This window comes from Lithobates pipiens, unplaced genomic scaffold (genome assembly GCF_037356315.1).
Source record: "Lithobates pipiens isolate NorthernLeopardFrog02 unplaced genomic scaffold, aLitPip1_a1.2 Scaffold_18, whole genome shotgun sequence".
In the NCBI taxonomy this organism is placed as follows: domain Eukaryota; kingdom Metazoa; phylum Chordata; class Amphibia; order Anura; family Ranidae; genus Lithobates; species Lithobates pipiens.
In genome coordinates, this window is record NW_027507758.1 from 203525364 (window position 1) to 203546818 (window position 21455).

A 21455-nucleotide genomic window follows, 5' to 3' on the forward strand; every position below is an offset into this window, starting at 1 on the left:
CCCCGTTCATGTCAAAAGTGATGAAGGAACTCTATAACCTGTTTAAGATTAAACACTTGTGGACTTCAGTGTATCACCCAAAAACTGATGGGTTAGTGGAGAGGTTCAACAAAACCTTAAAGGGAATGCTAAAGAAAGCAGTTGAGGAGGATGGTCAGGATTGGGATTGCTTGTTGCCTCCCTTGTTGTTTGCCATAAGAGAGGTACCCCAGGCCTCCACGGGGTTCTCCCCCTTTGAGCTGGTTTATGGGAGACACCCCCGTGGACTACTGGATATAATGAAAGAGACGTGGGAACAAGAAGCTTGCACGTATAGGAGTGTGGTAGAACACGTGTCTCAAATGCAGGACTGAATAACAAAAGTTATGCCCATAGTGTGGGAACATTTGCAGGCTGCGCAAAATGCCCAGAGTCGTATATATAACCGTTCTGCCAAGATTAGAGAGTTTAAACCTGGGGATCGAGTGCTGGTCTTAGTGCCTACCGTCGAGAGTAAGTTTCTCGCCAAGTGACAAGGACCCTTTGAGGTAGTTGAGAGGGTGGGCAAGGTCAACTATAAAGTCCATCAGCCCACCAAATGTAAACCCTACCAGATTTACCACGTCAACTTGATCAAACCATGGAAAGATAGATCCTGATGCTCAGATTAAGAAGGTAGGGATTGCATAGGCTCTCTCCCCTTCTCAAAAACATGAGTCCTGGGAGTTTTTGCAGAGGAATCAAGACATTTTTTCAAACCTACCGGGCCTAACCTTGGTGATTGAACATAATGTCATTACAGACCATGGCGTTCGAGTAAACCTCAAACCCTACCATATCCCCGAAGCTCGCCGGAATATTGTCTCGGCCAAGCTTAAGAGCATGTTGGACTTTGGGGTCATTGAGGAGTCTTCAAGTAGCTGGTCTAGCCCTATAGTCCTTGTACCCAAGCCGAATGGAACCTGGAGGTTCTGCAATGACTTTTGCAAGTTAAATGAAGTCTCCAAGCCAGACGCGTATCCCATGCCCCGAGATTAGGACCGGCCCGGTACATCACCACTCTTGACTTGACCAAGGGATACTGGCAGATTCCGCTTTCCGCAGAGGCTAAAGAAAAAACTGCATTTGCCACACCTGAGGGCTTATGGCAGTATGCCCGAATGCCATTCGGGCTACATGGGGCCCCAGCCACTTTCCAGAGGGCCATGGTCCGGAGAACTCATAAGGAATTCTCAGGAGCCTATCTTGATGGCATTGTCATCTTTAGTAAGGACTGGGGGAGTCACTTGCCGAAGGTCCAGTTGGTTCTGGATGCCCCTCAAAAAGGCAGGGTTCACAGTGAACCCAGAAAAGAGCAAAGTTGGGTTGGAGGAGGCCCGATACCTGGGGTATGTTGTAGGCAGGGGTGTGATTAAGCCCCAACTAAACAAGGTGGAGGCTATTTAGAAATGGCCCAGTCCACTCACAAAGAAACAAGTGCGTTCTTTCCTTGGCATTGTGGGCTATTATAGAAGGTTTGTCCCCAACTTTGCCAGTCTAGCAGCACCTCTGACTGATCTCACCAAGGGAAAGAACACAACTGTTGTTCATTGGAGTGCAGAAGCTGAAGCAGCATTTGCCACACCAGCTGAGAGGAATTATTCCATTGTGGAAAGGGAGTGTCTCACAATAAAATGGGCTTTGGAGACACTCCGCTACTACTTGTTGGGCCGACCCTTTAAGTTAGTTTCAGATCATGCGCCCCTTAAGTGAATGGCCAAAAATAAAGATAAAAACTCCAGAATCACCCGGTGGTTCCTTGCTCTACAGGACTTCAGGTTTGTAGTGGTACATGGGAAAGGTACATCAGAATGCGGATGCCCTTTCCCGGGTCTACTGCCACTGGAGTCGTCGTGTCCAGACCCCTGGCCTGGAACAGAGGGGGGGATATGTAGAGGGTCAGCTTGGGGCAGGGTTAAGAGGGGGTTAATCAAAGAAGGCAGGTACTTCCCCTTCAGACCTGTTTATCAGGTGTGCTGAAAGTGTCAGTGTGGAGCTGTTGAGTAGTAGAGAGAGAGAGAGACACAGCAGCATGCTGTGTGGAAATGCCCATTGCTGGATGGTGTACCTGCTGGGTGAGCTTAACCACAAATATGACTGTAGCTCTGACTGGAGCCATGAACTGTTACCTGTACCTGCGTGCTGCTGGACTGTGAGCTGTACCTGTGTGCACATCCATGTGATAAGACAAGTCTGTCAGGTCTTATGTTTTTTTGCTGTTTTGCTGTTTTGCTGAATAAAGCCACTTTTATTTTACTGGACTGCCTTTGAGCCAGCTCTTCCCCTACCCATCTGTTCCCCTTCAGTTGACAAGAGTATTGTGTAATGATGCTGGTTAAGTTATTGGACTGTGTCTTTCTTTGTGAGAAAAGTAACTTGACACGTTTTCTTTTTGTCCTTTTTGTAAGCTTTTTTTAAGAATGCTATTAGAATAGCCTCGGGCAGGCAGTCTGGTTCAAAGAGGGCATCATTCAAACAATTCTGCTTAGCCCAGATATATTGTCCATAAGGTATGGATGATAGGAGTGGTTTAGGATGGAAGCTGGATGCTTCCAAAATGGAAGCATCCAGCTGTTGGTTTGTGGTATAAGTTACTATAAAGGTGACCTTCAGGGTGTTTATATATTGTAAGATCTAGAAAGGTTATGGATGATGTGTGGTGATGTTCATGGTGAACTTAAGGTTTAACTCTGGGTTAAAATGTATATATATCAGAAATTCTTCAAGAAGTGTAATGCATGGCTTGTGTACATCGATGCTGACTCATCCAAAAAAAAAAGTCTTACATTTTTTTATTTTTATTTATTTTTTAAGCACATTAATAAAAAAAATTTTGGGGTGGAACTCCACTTTAAGACCGAGCCTCTTTTTTAGATGTGTTGTTTACAAGTTAAAAACAGTTTTTTTTTTCTAGAAAATTACTCAGAACCCCCAAACACCCTAGAGAATCAAATTCGGCTGTTGCAATACTTTGTCATACCGTATTTGCGCAGTGGTCTTACAAGCACACTTTTTTTGAATAAATACACTTTTTTGAATTAAAAAACAAGACAACAGTAAAGTTAGCCCAATGTTTTTTGTTATATTGTAAAAATAATGTTACGCTGAGTAAATTGATACCAAACATGTCATGCTTCTAAATTGCACCCGCTCGTGGAATGGCGACAAACATTTACCCTTAAAAATCTCCATAGGCGACATTTAAAAAATTCTACCAGTTGCATGTTTTGCATTACAGAGAAGCTCTAGGGCTAGAATTATTGCTCTCGCTCTACCGACCGCTGCGATACCTCTCATGTGTGGTTTGAACACTGTTTTCATATGCAGGCGCTACTCACACATGCGTTCATTCTGCCCACGAGCTTGGCGGGGTGGGGCACATTTAAAATAATTATTTTTTCTTATTTATTTTACCTTTTTATTTTTTTATTTTTTTTACACTGTTTAAAAAACAAATTGTGTTGCTTTTATTCCTATTACAAGGAATGTAAACATCCCTTGTAATGGAAAAAAAAGCATGATAGGACCTCTTAAATATGAGATCTGGGGTCAAAAAGACCTCGGATCTCATATTTACATTAAAATGCAATAAAAAAAAATTGTCATTTAAAAAAATGTAAATTAATAGAAAAAAAAAAAAAAAAGACCCTTTAAGAGCCATAGACGGAAGTAACATTTTGACGTCTCTCTGCCCTGCAGTTTCATGGAGACGGGTGGGGACTAGGGATGAGCCGAACACCCCCCGGTTCGGTTCGCACCAGAACTTTCGAATGGACGCCAAATTCGTATGAACGTTAGAACCCCATTGAAGTCTATGGGACTCGAACAATCAAAATTAAAAGTGCTAATTTTAACTGCTAATATGCAAGATACTGTCCTAAAAAGGGTTTGGGGACCTGGCTCCTGCCCCAGGGGACATGGGTCAATGCCTAAAATGTTTTTAAAAATGGCCGTTTTGGCGGGAGCACTGATTTTAATGACGATTAAAGTGAAAAAAAAAGTGAAATATTCCTTTAAATATCGTGCCTGGGGGGTGTCTATAGTATGCCTGTGAAGTGCCACGTGTTTCCCGTGTTTAGAACAGTCCCTGCACAAAATGACATTTAACGGAAATAACGTCATTTAAAACTGCTTGCGGTTTTAATGTTAAATCTGGTTCCTGTAATATGGTTGAAAATCATTGAGAAAAATGGCATGGATAGCCCTCCCTGCCAATTACCAGCCCCTTTTGGGTCTTGTACGGATATTAAGGGGAACCCCGTACCCATATTAAAAAAAGGAAATACATGTGGCCCCCAGGCCCTATATACTCAGAACAGCAGTATACAGGCGGTGCAAACAAGACAGGGACTGTGTAGGCTTGTTTTATTAAGTAGAATCTGTTTGTAATTTTCAACTGGTACATTTTTAAAGTGTAGCTCCAGTCAAAAAATCTATTTTTAAGCTTTTTGGAAAACATAGGGAAGGGTTATCACCCCTGTATAATTTGTTTTGCCGTCCGTCTTTTTTCATCTCACTTGCTGTTGTCTCCTTCCGTTTGCAAGTAGGAGACGTTTGTAAGTTGGATGTTTGAAAGTAGGGGCCGGCCCTATATGCTCTGCAGAAAAGGCGGAACAAGGTGTTGGTTTTGCCACAACATTGTAAGCCCTCAAAGTGACTCTTGGTGGGCGCTGGAGCACCCTGCTGTGAACGATTATATCAAGAATTGTAATTACATGCCATTGTTGAACAGTGGTAGAAAAATTTACCTTTGGTGGTTGTGGTGCTGGTGCCACAACACTATAAGTCCTCACAGTTACTCTGGGTGGGCACAGGAACGGGCCCTCCTGTGAAATAACATATCAGGAATTGCAATTACATGCCCCTGTTAAACAGGGGCTGAAAAATTGGGCTGCTGGCACTGGTGCTGGTGCCACGACACTGCAACCTCTCCCATATACTCTAGTTGTAGTGCAGGAATGAGCCCTGCTGCAAAGCATTGCATCAAAAATTGTAAGTAAACGCCCCTGTTAAACAGGGGCAGAAAAATTGGGCTGGTGGCATCACCCAGGACCAAAAATGTTCTTCCAACATATCAGCGGAGGTGGAAGAGGATAGACAATCAACATAACAGGACAGTCACTCAGCATCAGCATAGGCAGTCTTTAAGGGATGTGATATTTCTAAAAAAAAATATTCGGTTACATCAGCTTCAGGTGCTTGGTAGCTGTAGGTGACCAAGTCTGATTCATCTTGATGAAGGTCAGTCGATCAACTGAGTCGGTGGACAGGCGCACCCTGTGATCGGTAACAAAGCCACCAGCAGCACTGAAGGTGCGTTTCGAAAGAACGCTGGATGCAGGACAGGCCAGTAGCTCAATTGCATACTGTGCAAGCTCTGGCCAGTGATCCATCCTCAAGACCCAGTAAGCCAGAGGATTTTCCGTGGGAAAGGTGTCCAAGTCTGACCTTGCCCCTAGGTATTCCTGCACCATGTAAATCAGACGCTGGCGATTGGTTGCTGGAACTGATCAAACCTTGGGGCTGCGGACTAAAAAATTGTCTGAAAGCATCAGTCAGCCACCTTCTCCACTGCTCCTTCTGACCGATGCCTCAGCAACACGTTGTCCAGGACCAGGAGTTTGTAACCTCCCAGTCTCTGGGAACGCATTGCACAGACCTCTGCTCCCTCTGCGACGGCAAGATAAGGTCGGCAACCTTACCCTTGTACCGTGGATCAAGGAGAGTGGCCAGCCAGTAATGGTTCCTCTCCTTGATCCGAAGAATACGAGAGGCCATGCAGCGTAGGTTAGCTGAGGCATTCGGTCCGGAGTCCTCTGGGTCACTAAGGACAACATGATCCGCAGCTACCTCCTCCCAGCCACGTACAAGTCCACGGGTTTCTTGAGACTGTAAATCATCCCTACAAGACTGCTGCTGCTGCTGATGCTGAGTGCCAGCCTCCACCTCCATGCTGACACAATCATCATCCTCCTCCTCCTCCTCCTCCTCCTCTTCCTGTGTGATGGGTGGCACAGCAGGAACACTGTCTGGATAACGGGGGCCTTGAGAGGCAAGGAAGTCCTCCTCTTCCTGCCTTTGTTCTGCCTCAAGTGCCCTGTCCATTATTCCACGCAGCGTATGCTCCAAGAGGTAGACAAGAGGTACAGTGTCACTGATGCATGCACTGTCACTGCTCACCATCCTTGTGGCCTCCTCAAATGGTGACAGGACCGTGCATGCATCCCTGATCATGCCCCACTGGCGTGGTGAGAAAAAACCGAGCTCCCCTGACCCTGTCCTGGTGCCGTAGTCACACAGGTACTCATTGATGGCCCTCTGCTGCGTGTGCAGCCGCTGCAGCATGGCCAACGTTGAGTTCCACCTGGTGGGCATGTCACATATAAGGCGGTTCTTGGGCACGTTCAACTCCTTTTGGAGCTCAGCCAGCCGAGCACAGGCATTAAATGATCGGCGGAAATGCACACAGACTTTCCTGGCCTGCTTCAGGACATCCTGTAAGCCCGGGTACCTGCCCAAGAACTGCTGCACCACCAGGTTAAGGACGTGAGCCACACAGGGCACATGGGTCAGTTGTCCCACCATTCCTGGCTTAAGCTGGCATGGCGTCAACCACCTCTCGGCCTGCCCCTGCAGAGCTGACAAAACATCCGCCCCAGTGTGGCTCCTGCCCCCCAAACAAACCAGTGCAAGCACGGCATGGCATCGTTTTGCCTGCGTACTTGCGTAGCCCCTGGAACGCCTATGGAGCACTGCTGGTTCTGAGGACAGAGCACTAGAAGAGGTCATGGAGGAAGAAGAGGAGGAGGGGGTGGAGGATAGAGGTGTGTCACAACCAATAGTAGCATTTTGGAGGCGTGGTGGCGGAACAACCTCCAACACTACTGCACCTTGTCCTGCATCCTTCCCAGCTGCCAGAAGAGTGACCCAATGGGCCGTGAAAGACAGGTAACGTCCCTGTCCATGCCTGCTGGACCATGAGTCAGCGGTAATATGCACCTAACCGCTGACCGCCCTGTCCAGCCAGGCAAGGACATTGCCTTCCACATGCCGGTAGAGAGCCGGAATCGCCTTTCGTGAGAAAAAGTGGCGTTTGGGGACCTGCCACTGAGGAACCGCACATTGTACAAACTCACGGAAGGGGGCCGAGTCTACCAACTAAAAAAAAGGCAGCAGTTGAAGTGCTAGCAATTTAGCCAAGCTAGCATTCAACCGCTGGGCATGTGGATGGCTGGGAGTGAACTTCTTTCGTCGGTCCAGCAGCTGGGGCAGGGATATTTGCCTGCTATAATCGGACGTGGGTGTACTGCTAGCAGAGTGCCTGGAAGCACTTGGCTGTGACACACCTAATTCTACACCTTCTTTCCTCTCAGAGCAGGTTTCAGAGAGGACTGAAGGTCTAGTGGGGTTGGAGATCCCAGCTGATGAGGAGCAAGGAGAGGTCCGCTTTGTTCTTTGGTGTGGGTCTTTGAGGTACGTTTGCCAACGAACTGCATAGCAGGTCAACATATGTCTGGTCAAGCATGTGGTGCCCAAGCGGCTGATGTTTTGGCCACGTGAGATACGCTTGAGACATATGTTGCAAATAGCAGCGGTGCGATCTGATGCACTCGTCTCAAAAAAGGCCCACACCAAAGAACTTTTAGAATAACGCGCAAAGGCAGCACCCTGCACAGGTGGAGCTCTGCGGTGGGATTCAGTCGGTGTGTGCTGCCCCTAAGCTGGCCCCCGGAGGGCATCCTGCCTCGTTGGACATGTGCCGCCTCCTCCTCCTCCTCCTCCTCTCTCCTACCAGGCACCCACGTGGAGTCAGTGCCCTCATCATCCCCTCCCTCTTCATCGCTGGAGCAAACCTGGCAGTATGCTGCAGATTGTGGAACATGACTGCCAGATTGTTGTCCTTCTTGAGCATCCCCTCTCTCTGCATTCATGCTACTGCCTTCCTCTAGCTGAGTATCATCATCAGAGCCTACAAAACACTGGGCATCCTCCTGGAGCATGTACACAACACTGTGCTCAAAGAGTTCAGGAGACTTCTCAGGAGGACGTGGTGGGTCTAGGGAAGGAGTCACTGATGATGACATTGAGAGGAGGGAAGACGATGCGTTGGCAGCTGCTTTGCTAGTACCCTGAGCCTGGGTGAGAGAGGATGAGGAGGATGAAGAGGGCTTGGTCATCCACTCTACCAAGTCGTTGGCATGTTGCGGCTCAACATGTCCAGCTGCCAAAAAGAAGGACAAGCGTGTCCCATGGCCACGTGCTGATGATGACGATGCACCGCGTCCACGACCAGCACTGTTGTCTCTAGACACAGAGCCTGCTTGCCCTCTTTTATTGGCTCGCGCCTGTCTGCCTCTCCTTGCTGGCCTTCCAGACATTTTAATGGCCTGAAGGGAGATGGGAAAACCAGCAATTGGGTAGTGTATATTGTGCTGGAGGCACACACAACATCCACTAACTCCTGTAGGTGGATATAATGGTGTATACTGGGTTCAGGGCACGCAGACAGCACGCACAATCTCCTACAACTGACTGCAAGCTCTATTTAAAAAGAGCAAGATAGTTAGCTATATAGGTGGATATAGGGGTGTATACTGGGTTCAGAGCACGCAGACAGCACGCACAATCTCCTACAACTGACTGCAAGCTCTATTTAAAATGAGCAAGATAGCTAGCTATATAGATGGATATAGCGGTGTATACTGGGTTCAGAGCACGCAGACAGCACGCACAATCTCCTACAACTGACTGCAAGCTCTATTTAAAACGAGCAAGATAGCTAGCTATATAGGTGGATATAGCGGTTTTTTACTGGGTTCAGGGCACGCAGACAGCACGCACAATCTCCTACAACTGGCTGCAAGCTCTATTTAAAATGAGCACGATAGCTAGCTATATAGGTGGATATTTTTTATTTTAGTAAACTGCTACCGAATTAAAAGCTTAACATAACAAAACAAATATCAGTTTACATTCACTTTACAAAACAACTAACAACAATAAACTATACAGTCAAAAAGGAGAAAAAACAATATTTACATGTCAATTTCCCCCTCCTCTTCCCCAGAAGAAAAATTTATAAGCAGAGCATCACCTCTACTGCTAGGCCCTGCTGGTGGCCCAGGATCCACCTCAGGTGGCGGGGCCTTCTTTTTCTTCTTCTTCCCCTGCTTTTTCCTAATTGTGACCCAAGCCACTTCATCCTCTTCATCCGATACCTCTTTTGGGCGTTTCTGAGCCCCCTTAACCGAGACTTCCATCTCCTCCTCCCCAGACCTATCATCCCCAGCCGAAGACTCGGACGAGGAGACAGTGACCAGACGCCTGCCCGGCCTACATCTCCGAGGAAGGGGAGTGGGAACAGAAACTTGGGGACTAGAACCCTGTGCCCCCCCCCCCACCCGGAAGGGGAGGCCCAACTTCCTCCGCCTGACTAATATCTGGACCTGACACCTGAGTTTCAGTGACAGGGGCCTGGGTAGCCTCTGCAGGCCGTGTCCCCTTCTCTCTTTGAGGGGCCCTACTTGCCCTTTGGGTTCGAGGCGCACCCTGTGGCTCCGCTGCAGGAGCACTATCCTGCCTTTCCCTTTCAGAACTCTGCTCAGCAGGAGGAGGTACACCATCCCTACCTGGCCCACCACCCGCCGCAGCTTCACCCCTGTAGGCCCTGGGGCATCTGCTAAAGGGATGCCCCATTTGACCACAAAGGTTACAGCAGATCAACCCACATGTGTCACCTGAGTGTCCAAACCTATTACACTTAGTGCAGCGCACAACTGTGCAATCTGCACTCATGTGGGTTGGGCACCCACACCTAAAACACCTACGGGGCTGGCCTGGGTAGAACACCAGGATTCTATCCCGTCCCAGGAAAGCACTCCCTGGGACATGCGCAACCATGTTGCCAGATCTTTTCAAGCGAATCCTGGTATTCCATGCTCCAGTCCATACCCCACGCTCGTCTAAGCATTTATTTAGAGGACACTGCAACTGGCCGTGTCTTCCCAGCCAAGTTGCTATGTCCTCTGGGGGCAGGCTCTCGTTCCTCACTAACACCGTCAGGTTTTTGATCTCCTCCTGCCTACTCAGAGGGATCAGACGGAATCCTTTCCAGGGATCAGCCCCTTTAACCAACCCAAAAGCAGTTATAAAACGCTCCATGGTCACAGCATTGGTGAAACTGACATCAAAGTCAGGGGAGCCAGCTGGGTGGATTACAGCAAATAGCTCAGCCACCCTGAACCCCAACGCCAGGACCATGTCGACCACCTGACCCCTCGTGGGGCACTGACCTTCACCTTCCCACCTCAGCTGGACTACGTTCCTACGCTTGCGCTCCGGACCACCTGTCCCCCTAGACCAAGTATTGGCCCCAGGGGTCTGACCAGTCGGGGGTACCCGAAAATTACTGGCCCCAAACTGGTGGTACAGGTGGTCCAGAGGCACACTAGACCCAGCCACATTGGCGTAGGAACGCCTCTCACCAAGTGCCGTCAGCAACCTTACCTCCGGTGTCCCCCTTAGCACGGGCCCCGGAGGAGGAGCCTCTGCCACAGACACTGGGGGTACAACATGAGGAGCAGCCCCCCCACTCCCAGCATGAGAAGTCACATTCCCCACATTGTTTACCCCAGCCTGAACCTTAGGACAAGTCTCATCCTCAGAGCTGTAAAGCAAGGCTTCCAAAGCTTCCTGCCATTCTACCTCCATATGGGCCCCGCAGGAATCCACCAACACCTGGCCCTGTTCCTGCTGGGATCCCTCTAAGCCACGAATATATGCCATTGCGGGGTTCTCCCCATCCAACTCACCCATTGGGCAGTCACCCCAGGCACTTGTAACTTGACCTGGCTCTACATTATTTGATATTACAATGCAAGTATTTTCATTGGTATTTCCCTGACCGGAAGGAGGGCCCGAAATCGTAGTAGTCACCGGCTGGATGTGTCCTTCGCGGCCTACTTCCGGTTCCGCCATCGTCACTTCCGGTCGCGGGCCAACCCCGCCGGAAGCCAACCCGCGCACCGGAAGTGCGTCATCCCCTTCTGTTACATTACCATTGGCCTCTCGACCTGAAGCACCACCCCTCCTCCCGCGGGAGGACGGCATTTTTTTGCTCACGGTCGCCATTGCTGAGTCAATAGATGCCATGCCGCCGGCTGATACTATACCGCTCCCCACAGCGGCAGCCAAGCTGGCCAGACTCTTCCCATCCTCCTCACACACCCCGGCTCCCTTACCCTGAGACCGACTTGCGGCAGTGGCGGCCGACAACGCAACTGACGGCGCGCCCTGCTTGCAACTGTCGGCTGGGATCATTGGGGACTGTGTTGGTAAGTCCATTTTCTCTAGCCTAGCCAGCTGAACCACTGGAATCTTCTTCTCCTTGGTATTTTTCTTCTCTTTATTGTCTCTTTGTTGCTTCCTTCTTACATCATTGGGGTCTAACCTGCCTTCATGGGACACAGCCTCGTTCATAGGCTGGCAACCCTTAGGCTTACCTGACCCCTCTGTAAAATTACTGGAGTCAGCAGTTTTGTCTTTAGAGACACTTTTCACTTTTCCAGGTTTCTCTGTACCTTTATTCACTGGAACTGTCTCTTTGCAGGTCAATGGCTTTCCCTCACCCACAGTCTTTCTCACTGGTTTCTCACCATCTATCTTTCCTTCCACCACTTTTTCTGTCTCTTCACGGGTGGCCACCTCAGAGGGACCCGCCATTTCCTCCTCTTGCGTTGTGTTCGAGGCTGGATACAGTCTACGGCGTCTCCCCGCCTGGGTCCCCTCGTCACACGCAATTCTCATCGCTTTGTCTACATTAGATAGAAAGTCTTTCTCACCAGAAGCACTGTCAATCAGGTTGGATAACAGCTCACCCAACATGCCGCACTGCTTCTTCAATCCGTCTATCACCGTCTTATACTCTTGTCTCTTTACAACACCCGATCTGTCTCTCCGGTTCCTTAGCTCCGCCAGGACCTTCATTTTCTCGCAGTAGCTGCGGGAAGCCTTCACAATTAAGCTTTTAGCTTTCTTTCTTCTGTCTGCAGATTTCTCTGCATCCTCTCCTGGCTGTCTCAGAGACCAATCTGCAAGATCCAGCTGGTTCTCCAAAAACAACCTCTCCTCCTTGATGAGCTCCAGGAGCTTAGGGGCTCCACGTCCTTCATTAGGCTGAGAAACAGGCACCTGGCCTGGGCTGACTGAAGTCATCAGCTCCCTCTCTTTCTCCACCACTCTGGAAGTCCTCAGAGATCAGAGCACGCAGCCAGCACACACAAGCTCCTACCACTGACTGCAAGCTCTATTTAAAACGAGCAAGATAGCTAGCTATATAGGTGGATATAGCGGTTTATACTGGGTTCAGGGCACGCAGACAGCACGCACAATCTCCTACAACTGGCTGCAAGCTCTATTTAAAATGAGCACGATAGCTAGCTATATAGGTGGATATAGCGGTGTATACTGGGTTCAGAGCACGCAGACAACACGCACAATCTCCTACAACTGACTACAAGTTCTATTTAAAACGAGCAAGATAGCTAGCTTGATATGTGGATATAGCGGTGTATATTGGGTTCAGAGCACGCAGACAGCACGCACAATCTCCTACAACTGACTGCAAGCTCTATTTAAAAAGAGAAAGATAGTTAGCTATATAGGTGGATATAGCGGTGTATACTGGGTTCAGAGCACGCAGACAGCACTCACAATCTCCTACAACTGACTGCAAGCTCTATTTAAAACTAGCAAGATAGCTAGCTATATAGGTGGATATAGCGGTGTATACTGGGTTCAGAGCACGCAGACAGCACGCACAATCTCCTACAACTGACTGCAAGCTCTATTTAAAAAGAGCAAGATAGTTAGCTATATAGGTGGATATATTTTTAATAGTTTTCTGCTACCAAACATACAAGAAAATCAAAACTTTACAAAAACAACATCAGTTAATATTCACATTACACTTATAACAAAATCATATCACTTGAAACCACAACATCTGTGGAACTACATAACTATACTTTACATATCTTGAACACACTCATCCCCAGAGGAGAAATCTATAAGTTTAGTCTCTCCTCTACTGCTAGGCACTGGTGAGGAGCTAGACTCTACCTCAGGTAGTGGTACCTTTTTCTTCTTTTTTTGACTATGCTTCTTTTTAACCGTTACCCAGGTTACTTCACCTTCCTCATCCGATACCTCTTTAGGACGCTTTTGAGCGCCCTTTACTGACACCTCCATCTCCTCCTCCCCGGTCTGGCTCTCACCCCCTAAGGAATCAGATGAGGAGATGGCAACTAAGCGACCACCAGATCGATGCCACCGAGGAAGAGGAGGGGGATCAGAAACTGGGGGACAAGATCCCTGCACCACACCCCCAGAAGGGAGAGACATGGGAGGCACCACGGACCCAACCTCACTTGTAGAAGCCTGAACTATACTATCAGGAGCCTGGGCTACATTACCCGACCAAACCCCTTTCTCTTTTTGTGGTACCTTACGTACCTTTTGAGCCTGGGGTTCCTCCTGCCCCCCTGGCCCAAAAACGTCACCCTGCCCCTCCCTTCCAGATCTCTGCCCTGTTGGGGGCGGAGCAGCATTACCACCTGATCTACTGCCCGCTGCTGCCTCTCCCCTGTACGCCCTGGGGCATCTACTAAATAAATGCCCCATTTGACCACAGAGATTGCAGCAGATCAGACCACAAGTCTCCCCTGAGTGCCCAAATTTATTGCACTTGCTGCACCGCACCACCGTGCAGTCTGCGCTCAAGTGGGTTGGGCACCCACACCTAAAACAACGACGGGGCTGGCCTGGATAGAACACCAGGATCCTATCCCTTCCCAGGAAGGCACTACCCGGAACATGTGCAACTGTATTGCCAGCCCTTTTTAACTTGATCCTGTTGCTCCATGCCCCAGTCCACACCCCGCGTTCGTCCAAACATTTATTTAGGGGACATTGCAATTGGCCATGTCTCCCCAATCAAGTTGCAATGTCCTCTGGGGGCAGACTCTCATTTCTGACTAAAACTGTTACATTTTTGATATCCTCCTGCCTACTCAAGGGAATCATGTGGAACCCCTTCCACGGATCGGTCCCCCTGATCAAGCCAAACTAAGTAATGAAAAGTTCCATGATTACCACATTCGTGAAGCTTATGTCAAAATCAGGGGAACTCGATGGGTGGATCACGGCAAAAATTTCCCCCACCTTGATCCCCAATGATAGGATCATATCCACAACCTGGCCCCTTGTAGGGCATTGGCCACTCCCCTCCCACCTTAACTGTACAACATTCCTGCGCTTGCGCTCAGGACCACCTGTCCACCTAGACCATGAATTTGCCCCGGAGGGCTGATCAGCCGGGGGCACCCGGAAGTTGCCAGCCCCAAACTGATGGTACAGTTGCTCCAGCGCAACACTTGACCCTACCACGTTAGCATAGGAACGTCTTTCTCCTAAGGCTGTTAACAGCCTCACTTCTGGTGTACCCCTCAGAATAGACTCAGGGAGAGGAGCCTCCGTTACAGGAACAGGGGGAGCAACCGGGGGCAGAACAGCAACCCCCTCAGCCTGGGGACACCTACTCACCTCTCCACCCTTACTAGACTGTTCCATTGGAGGAGCCTCCTGATCTAAACTATAGAAGAGCGTGTTCCATTTCTCTTGCCAAGCTACTTCTGCATAGGCCCCACAGGAATCTACTGGGACCTGTCCCTGTTCCTGTTGGGACCCCTCCAAACCCCGGATATAATCCATAGCAGGGCTGTCATCACCTAGCTCCCCCATGGGACAATCCCCCCAGGCGCAAACCTGACCCGGCTCTAAACCATTGGATATCTCTATACTATTATCAGTCCCGCCGGCATTCTCTTGACAAGATGGAGTACCGGAAGTCCCAGGCATTACTGACCGGAAATTCCCCCCGCGGTCCACCTCCACTTCCGCCATCTTCACCTCCGGCCTCGAACCATCCCCACCAGGAACAGACCCGCCTACCCGAAGCGCGTCACCCGCATTCGTTACATTCCTATTGGTCCCCCGCCCAATAGCACCGCCCTCCCTCCCGTCGGAAGATGGCGCTCCACTGTCGGCGGCCGCCATTACCAAGTCACCCGGAGTTTTGCCGCTAGTCTTCACTGTATCTTCAACCACAGTGACGGCCAAGCTGTCCTTACTCGTCCCACTCCCTCCACACCCTTTGACCCCCTTACCCTGGGTCCGGCTTGCAGCAGCGGCAGCCGACAACTCAGCTGACGGCGTGCCCTGCATGCAATCACCGGCCGGGATCACGGGGGACCGTTTTGGTAAGTCCGGATCTTCTACCAGTCTTGCTAGCCGTACCACAGGAACCCTCTCTCGTTTTTCTTTAAAGTCTTTCTTCACCTTGCTATCCTTCTGATGTTGTCTCCCTCCTGCATCACCGGGACCCAAACTGCCACCCGGGGTCACAGCCATACACACAGGCTGGTTCCCCTTAGGCTTACCTGGCCCCTCCGCAGTACCACCGGGAACATCATTCTTTGCCTTGGGGTTTCTTCTCCCATCTCCACTCTCCTCCGCACTTCCTTTTACCGGGAATGTCTCACTCCTGGCCGGGGTTGCAACCACAGCTTCATTCACGTCTGGGGCCTCCACCAATGTTGGGGTTACCAGCTCCTTTTCCTCTGCATCTGTCTCTCCATGGGTGTCCTCCATAGAGGGACCCTCCATCTCTCCTTCTGGCGTTGCGGCTGGGGTTAAACGCTGTTTGCGGCGTCTTACCGCTTGAGAGCCTTCATCACACGCCACTCTCATGACCTTTTCTATGCCCAATAAAAAGTCTTTCTCGCTTGAAGCACTCTCAATTAGATTTGACAGAAGCTCACCAAGCATGTTACACTGCTTTTTCAGTCCATCTATGGCAGCTTTAAATTCTGGTCTCTTCCTGATACCTGATCTGTCGCGTCTATTCCTCAGCTCGGCCAAAACTTTCATTTTTTCACAGTAACAGCGAGAAGCCTTTACCATTAAGCTCTTGGCTTTTCTTTTCCTCTCCGCAGATTTCTCTATGTCCTCTCCTGGCTGTCTCAGAGACCAGTCAACCAAGTCAAGCTGGTTTTCTAAGTACAGCCTCTCCTCCTTAACGAACTCCTGGAGTTTTAGGGCACCACGCCTTTCCTCAGGCTGAGAAACAGGCCCCAGGCCTGGGCTGACTGAAGCCATAAGCTCCCTCTCCTCCTCCACCACTCTGGAAGCTCTCACAGATCAGAGCACGCAGCCAGCACACACAAACTCCTACACCTGACTGAAAGCTCTATTTAAAACGAGCAAGATAGCTAGCTATATAGATGGATATAGCAGTGTATACTGGGTTCAGGGCACGCAGACAGCATGCACAATCTCCTACAACTGACTGCAAGCTCTATTTAAAATGAGCAAGATAGCTAGCTATATAGATGGATATAGTGGTGTATACTGGGTTCAGAGCACGCAGACAGCACGCACAATCTCCTACAGCTGACTGCAAGCTCCATTTAAAACGAGCAAGATAGCTAGCTATATAGGGGGATATAGCGGTGTATACTGGGTTCAGGGCATCCAGACAGCACGCACAATCTCCTACAACTGACTGCAAGCTCTATTTCAAATGAGCAAGATAGCTAGCTATATAGATGGATATAGTGGTGTATACTGGGTTCAGAGCATGCAGACAGCACGCACAATCTCCTACAACTGACTGCAAGCTCTATTTAAAACGAGCAAGATAGCTAGCTATATATAGGTGGATATAGCGGTGTATACTGGGTTCAGGGCACGCAGACAGCACGCACAATCTCCTACAACTGACTGCAAGCTCTATTTAAAACGAGCAAGATAGCTAGCTATATAGGTGGATATAGCGGTGTATACTGGGTTCAGAGCACGCAGACAGCTAGTGGGGGCCATCTTCCCCTCACTCTTCACCATGTACAGCCACGGAAAGGATCCAATTGCCTCCACCGTTGCCGAAGGCTCTGGTAAGCAGCAGAGGGCACCGGATCACGGTGGGAGGGGGGCCCTCTCCTGCCGCAGATAAGAGTGATCCTGCGGCCAATCTGCCGCAGAAACCACTTTTATCTTGTACCGGACCGCCGGACCGAACACGGGGATACCGGGGTTATTGCAGCTAGCCATAACAATGATATCCGTCCTCAAAGTAGGGACGTACATCGGTATGCGGCGGTCCGGAAGTGGTTAATATGAACTCCAGGGATGTCAAAACAAATTGCACTCACATGTGATCGAAATGACTCTGTCGAAGAAGTACATGTCGAATGGCACACAGGCCTCTATCATGTGGATAGTGTTCCTAGTATGGAAGGGTAAGTCCTCCACAAGTGGTTTTTTTTGATTGTCCACAAATTTGCTGCCTCTTCCTGAGACAATCGGTCTTCCTGGGGGTCTTTTAGGGTTCTTGTGCACTTTTGGTAAACCATAAAAGGTAGCCTCACTGGGATGGCTAGTTCTAACATATTCCCATGTGTTTTTATCCATTGCAATAGTATGCCTTGTCAACCGAATTGTAAAGTTCTTTATTGAAATTTTCAATTAAGGATTTGGATATCAGATGATACCATTCTGGATTATCCAGGATGGTTTTACACATTCGTATATAATCAATATTATCCTGAATCACGATATTGCCACCTTTATCGTTATTCCCAAGTTTTGCATTAGGGATTTAAGTGCTCTTGATTCATCATTGGTCAAGTTTCCTTCTAATTTCTGTGTAACTTTGAGTTTTTGAATGTCTTTAGAAACTACAGGCATATCCCACCTTAAGTACACAATGGGGTTTATTTACTAAAGCTGTAAAGTGCAAAATCAGGCTCAGTTCTGCATAGAAACCAATGAGCTTCCAGGTCGTATTACCAAAGCTTAATTGAACAAGCTGGAGTTAGAAGCTCGTTGGTTTCTATGCAGAAGTGAGCCTGATTTTGCACTTTCCATCTTTAGTAAATAAACCCCATTGTGTACTTAAAAGTGGGGTATGCCTGTACTTTAAGGAAGGTGGCTGCATTTGGTTTAGAACTAGGTGCTGGGTAAAGGCTTGATTTATTTTTCAGGCCTGCAAAGGAAGTGGTAGGGGATAGGGAAGTCACTATAACATCATCAAATTCAGCTAGTATTGTTTCAAGATCAATGGAATCTAATAGATCTTCAGGTTTGTTTTCCTCAAGCAAGGTTGTAAGCTGATCAATAGCTCCAAGCTCCTGTTGTGTATAAGCTGCGTCTGATTCTGTCCGTTTTTTAACAAACAGGCTTTTGACTAACAGTTTGCGCACAAACAAGTGTATATCTTTTATCGCTTCAAACTTATTAACTTGAACAGTAGGACAAAAAGTGAGTCCTTTTTCCAGGACAGATTTTTCAGCCAAAATCAACACATAAGAAGATAGGTTAATTATGTTGAATGATTTGGAGATTGGTGTGATCTGCTTGTTTTGTGACTGGGTTTTTTGATTTTTTCTTGATGTTTTTGAGTTTGTGCCTGTAGTATATCTAAAAAATCACCCTTTAGTGACCCCCATGAGACTGGGGTAGATGGGGGTGCTAGCTTTGTGAGAACCATTAGAGGTATTGTGTGAAGCTTGGGGTTTGAGTTGTGTAGTGTTGTGGGATTTAGTGGTGGTTTGTGAGGAAGAGGAATCTTCCATCTCAGAGTCATTATCTTTCTATGCACCATCCTATGCCAATTTGTACCTGGGGGAATGGGAATGATACCTATTCTCAGATGAGTCTGCATCGATGTACACAAGCCATGTGTTGGCATGGTATCGCTACATTGATGATATCCTCATTCTATGGCATGGACCTGTTACACTTCTCAAACAATTTCTGATGTATATCGATTCTAACATAGATTTCAACCTTAAGTTCACCATGACCCATAATACATCAGCCATAACCTTTCCAGGTCTTACAATATATAAACATCCTGAAGGTCACCTTTATAGTAACTTATACCGCAAACCAACAGCAGGCAATACATCTTATATATTACACATTTATTATAAACATTACTGTATTTACTAACTACGCTCATATTATCTACTCATTATTAAATTGTACTATTTGCATATTTTTTTGCATTGTAGAAAATCTGTACCCATTTGACTTAATTAAGAACTGAAGAACTGTTATGTCCGTAACACGTAAGGTGTCTAAGTTTGTATGGATCAACACTAGTCCGTCCAGCCTGAGGACAGTGGTTTCTTCATGCATCTGTACTATTGGGTACCGCCTAACTTGTTTTTAACTCCGTGATTGTTATCCACATATGTTATTTATATATGTTGTTATACACAATAAAATGTATAGTTTTTATACATCATCATTTGATCTGTCTATATTAGACCCCTAGGGGTCCCAACCGTGCCCTTTGGCACCAGGTTTCTTCTTTTGTTTTTAATAATAAAGGATAATGTAATCAAATTTTTTTCTTGTTTTTTTTTTTTTTTTTTTTTTTTGTTCAGGATGAAGATGGAAGACTTTAAAAGATACTTTGATAAAGTTGAAATTTGCAACCTTACCCCTGATGCACTAGATGATGACACAGAACATAAGTGGGAAGTGAATGTCCATCAAGGAAGCTGGGTCAGAGGCTCCACAGCTGGAGGATGCCGTAATTTCTTAGGTGACTGATTTACTCTCTACAACATATCAGATGTGCAAAAAGTTCTTATCCATTGTATAAATATTAACCCGCTATGCTAGCACAGAGAACAGACGCACATGTATGTCAGGCAGTTTCATTTTGTTCTGTCTTAATTGCAGAAGCTGGCTTGTATATATGTAGGGCTATAGAGGAAGTTCTGTTCTTAAATGGCAATATTCAAGTTTTTCTCAAAAGCTGAAAAAACTGGTAAAAAAGAGAAACTTGTAATTTAGAAAGCGGCTCACAGTAAAGAACAAGAATGTCAAATAATTTTTGGGCTAAGAATATAAAGCAATTTCTCCAATTTGTTTATTTTTAAACATTTTCTTATAGTCTATCAATTCTCAGGGATTTTCCCAAGGTAGGAATCATAGGTCCAGATCCTCGGAGGGTCCTTGATCTTCTTGTTCCAGCAAGGTTCCTGTACGCTGCTGTACATTGCTGACTAGTTAAATGCTGAAGATGAATGCTAGAAATCAATTTCCTCTTCTGGAGGTGTCATGTAGAGTAGACATGTGCAAAAGGAAAAAATTTGTTTAGTTTCGTTTCGTTTTAATTCATTAATTAATTTCGTTTAGTTATATTTGTTAAATTTGTTTTCGGATTTCATTTCTATTCGAAAAATCGGTTCGCATTCGAAAATATTTCAACCAAATTCGAAATGATTTCAACATGATTCGAAATGATTTCAACCACATTCTAAACTGTTTCAACCGGATTTGAAAATATTTTGCGACCCGACTTTAGGGCCATGTATCTCTGGGTCACTTAGTGCTAGAAACCCCAAATTTGGAGATGTTGTAGTGCTGGGTCTACTTTGCATACCACATTTGGTGTTTCTAGCTACAAGTGGCCCCGAGATACGTGGCCCCAAATCGGGTCGCAAAATGTCATTATCTGCTGCAGAAAAGTACTTGGCATATTGCCTATATCTGGGGTCACTTGGTGGCAGGTGACGTGGCAAGTGGACAATCCACAACTTGGATACATGACACTCATGTCAGGTCACGTGGCACTCGTGGCCGGCCACGTGGCACTTGCGGCAGGTCATGTGGCACTCGCGGCAGGTGTCGTGGCAAGTGGACAATACACAACTTGTGGCAGGTGATGTGGCAAGTGGACAATACACAACTTGTGGCAGGTGACGTGGCAAGTGGACAAATACAATACACAACTTGTGGCAAGTGGACAATGACATATAGCATATGCACTTGCCTTGCAATCGACATCCGTGACAACTTCATTGATACCATAAATATAAATGAAATAAGATGTGTGTGTTTTTTTTGCACTGGTGCACTGCAAGTATGAAAAGTTGATGTGACAGATATATATAAGTAAGTATAAGTATCTAACCATCTTCCAAAATTTCTAATTCAAATAGAAAAGATTAGAACAGAATAGAAAAAAAAAATATAATTTAATAGAATAAAATAGAAAGAATATACAACCATCTTCTGAAATTCGAATTTGAATAGAATAAATTAGAATTTCGAATAGTATGAATTCAAATGTTTTAATTCATTAATTTTAAATTTGGATAGAAAAGATTATAATAAAATAGAAAATAGACTAGAAAAACGATAGAACAGAACAGAATAGAATATATTATATTTTATTCTGTTCTGTTCTATTGTTTTTCTAGTCTATTCTTTTATATTCTATTAAAATCTTTTCTATTAAAATCAAAATCATTATATACTAAATTCGAATTTCAAAAGATGGTTATATATATATATATATATAT

At 47.0% G+C, this 21455-nt stretch overlaps 1 protein-coding gene across 1 annotated transcript in view; it reads left to right on the plus strand.

The window, feature by feature from the left end:
• CAPN9 (calpain 9) overlaps positions 1-21455 on the plus strand; it is a 1247204-nt gene that overhangs the window by 582670 nt on the left and 643079 nt on the right. Inside the window, exon 9 of the mRNA XM_077486535.1 lies at positions 19527-19687. Coding sequence (XP_077342661.1) covers positions 19527-19687 — 161 coding nt within the window. The remainder of the gene's footprint in view (positions 1-19526; positions 19688-21455) is intronic.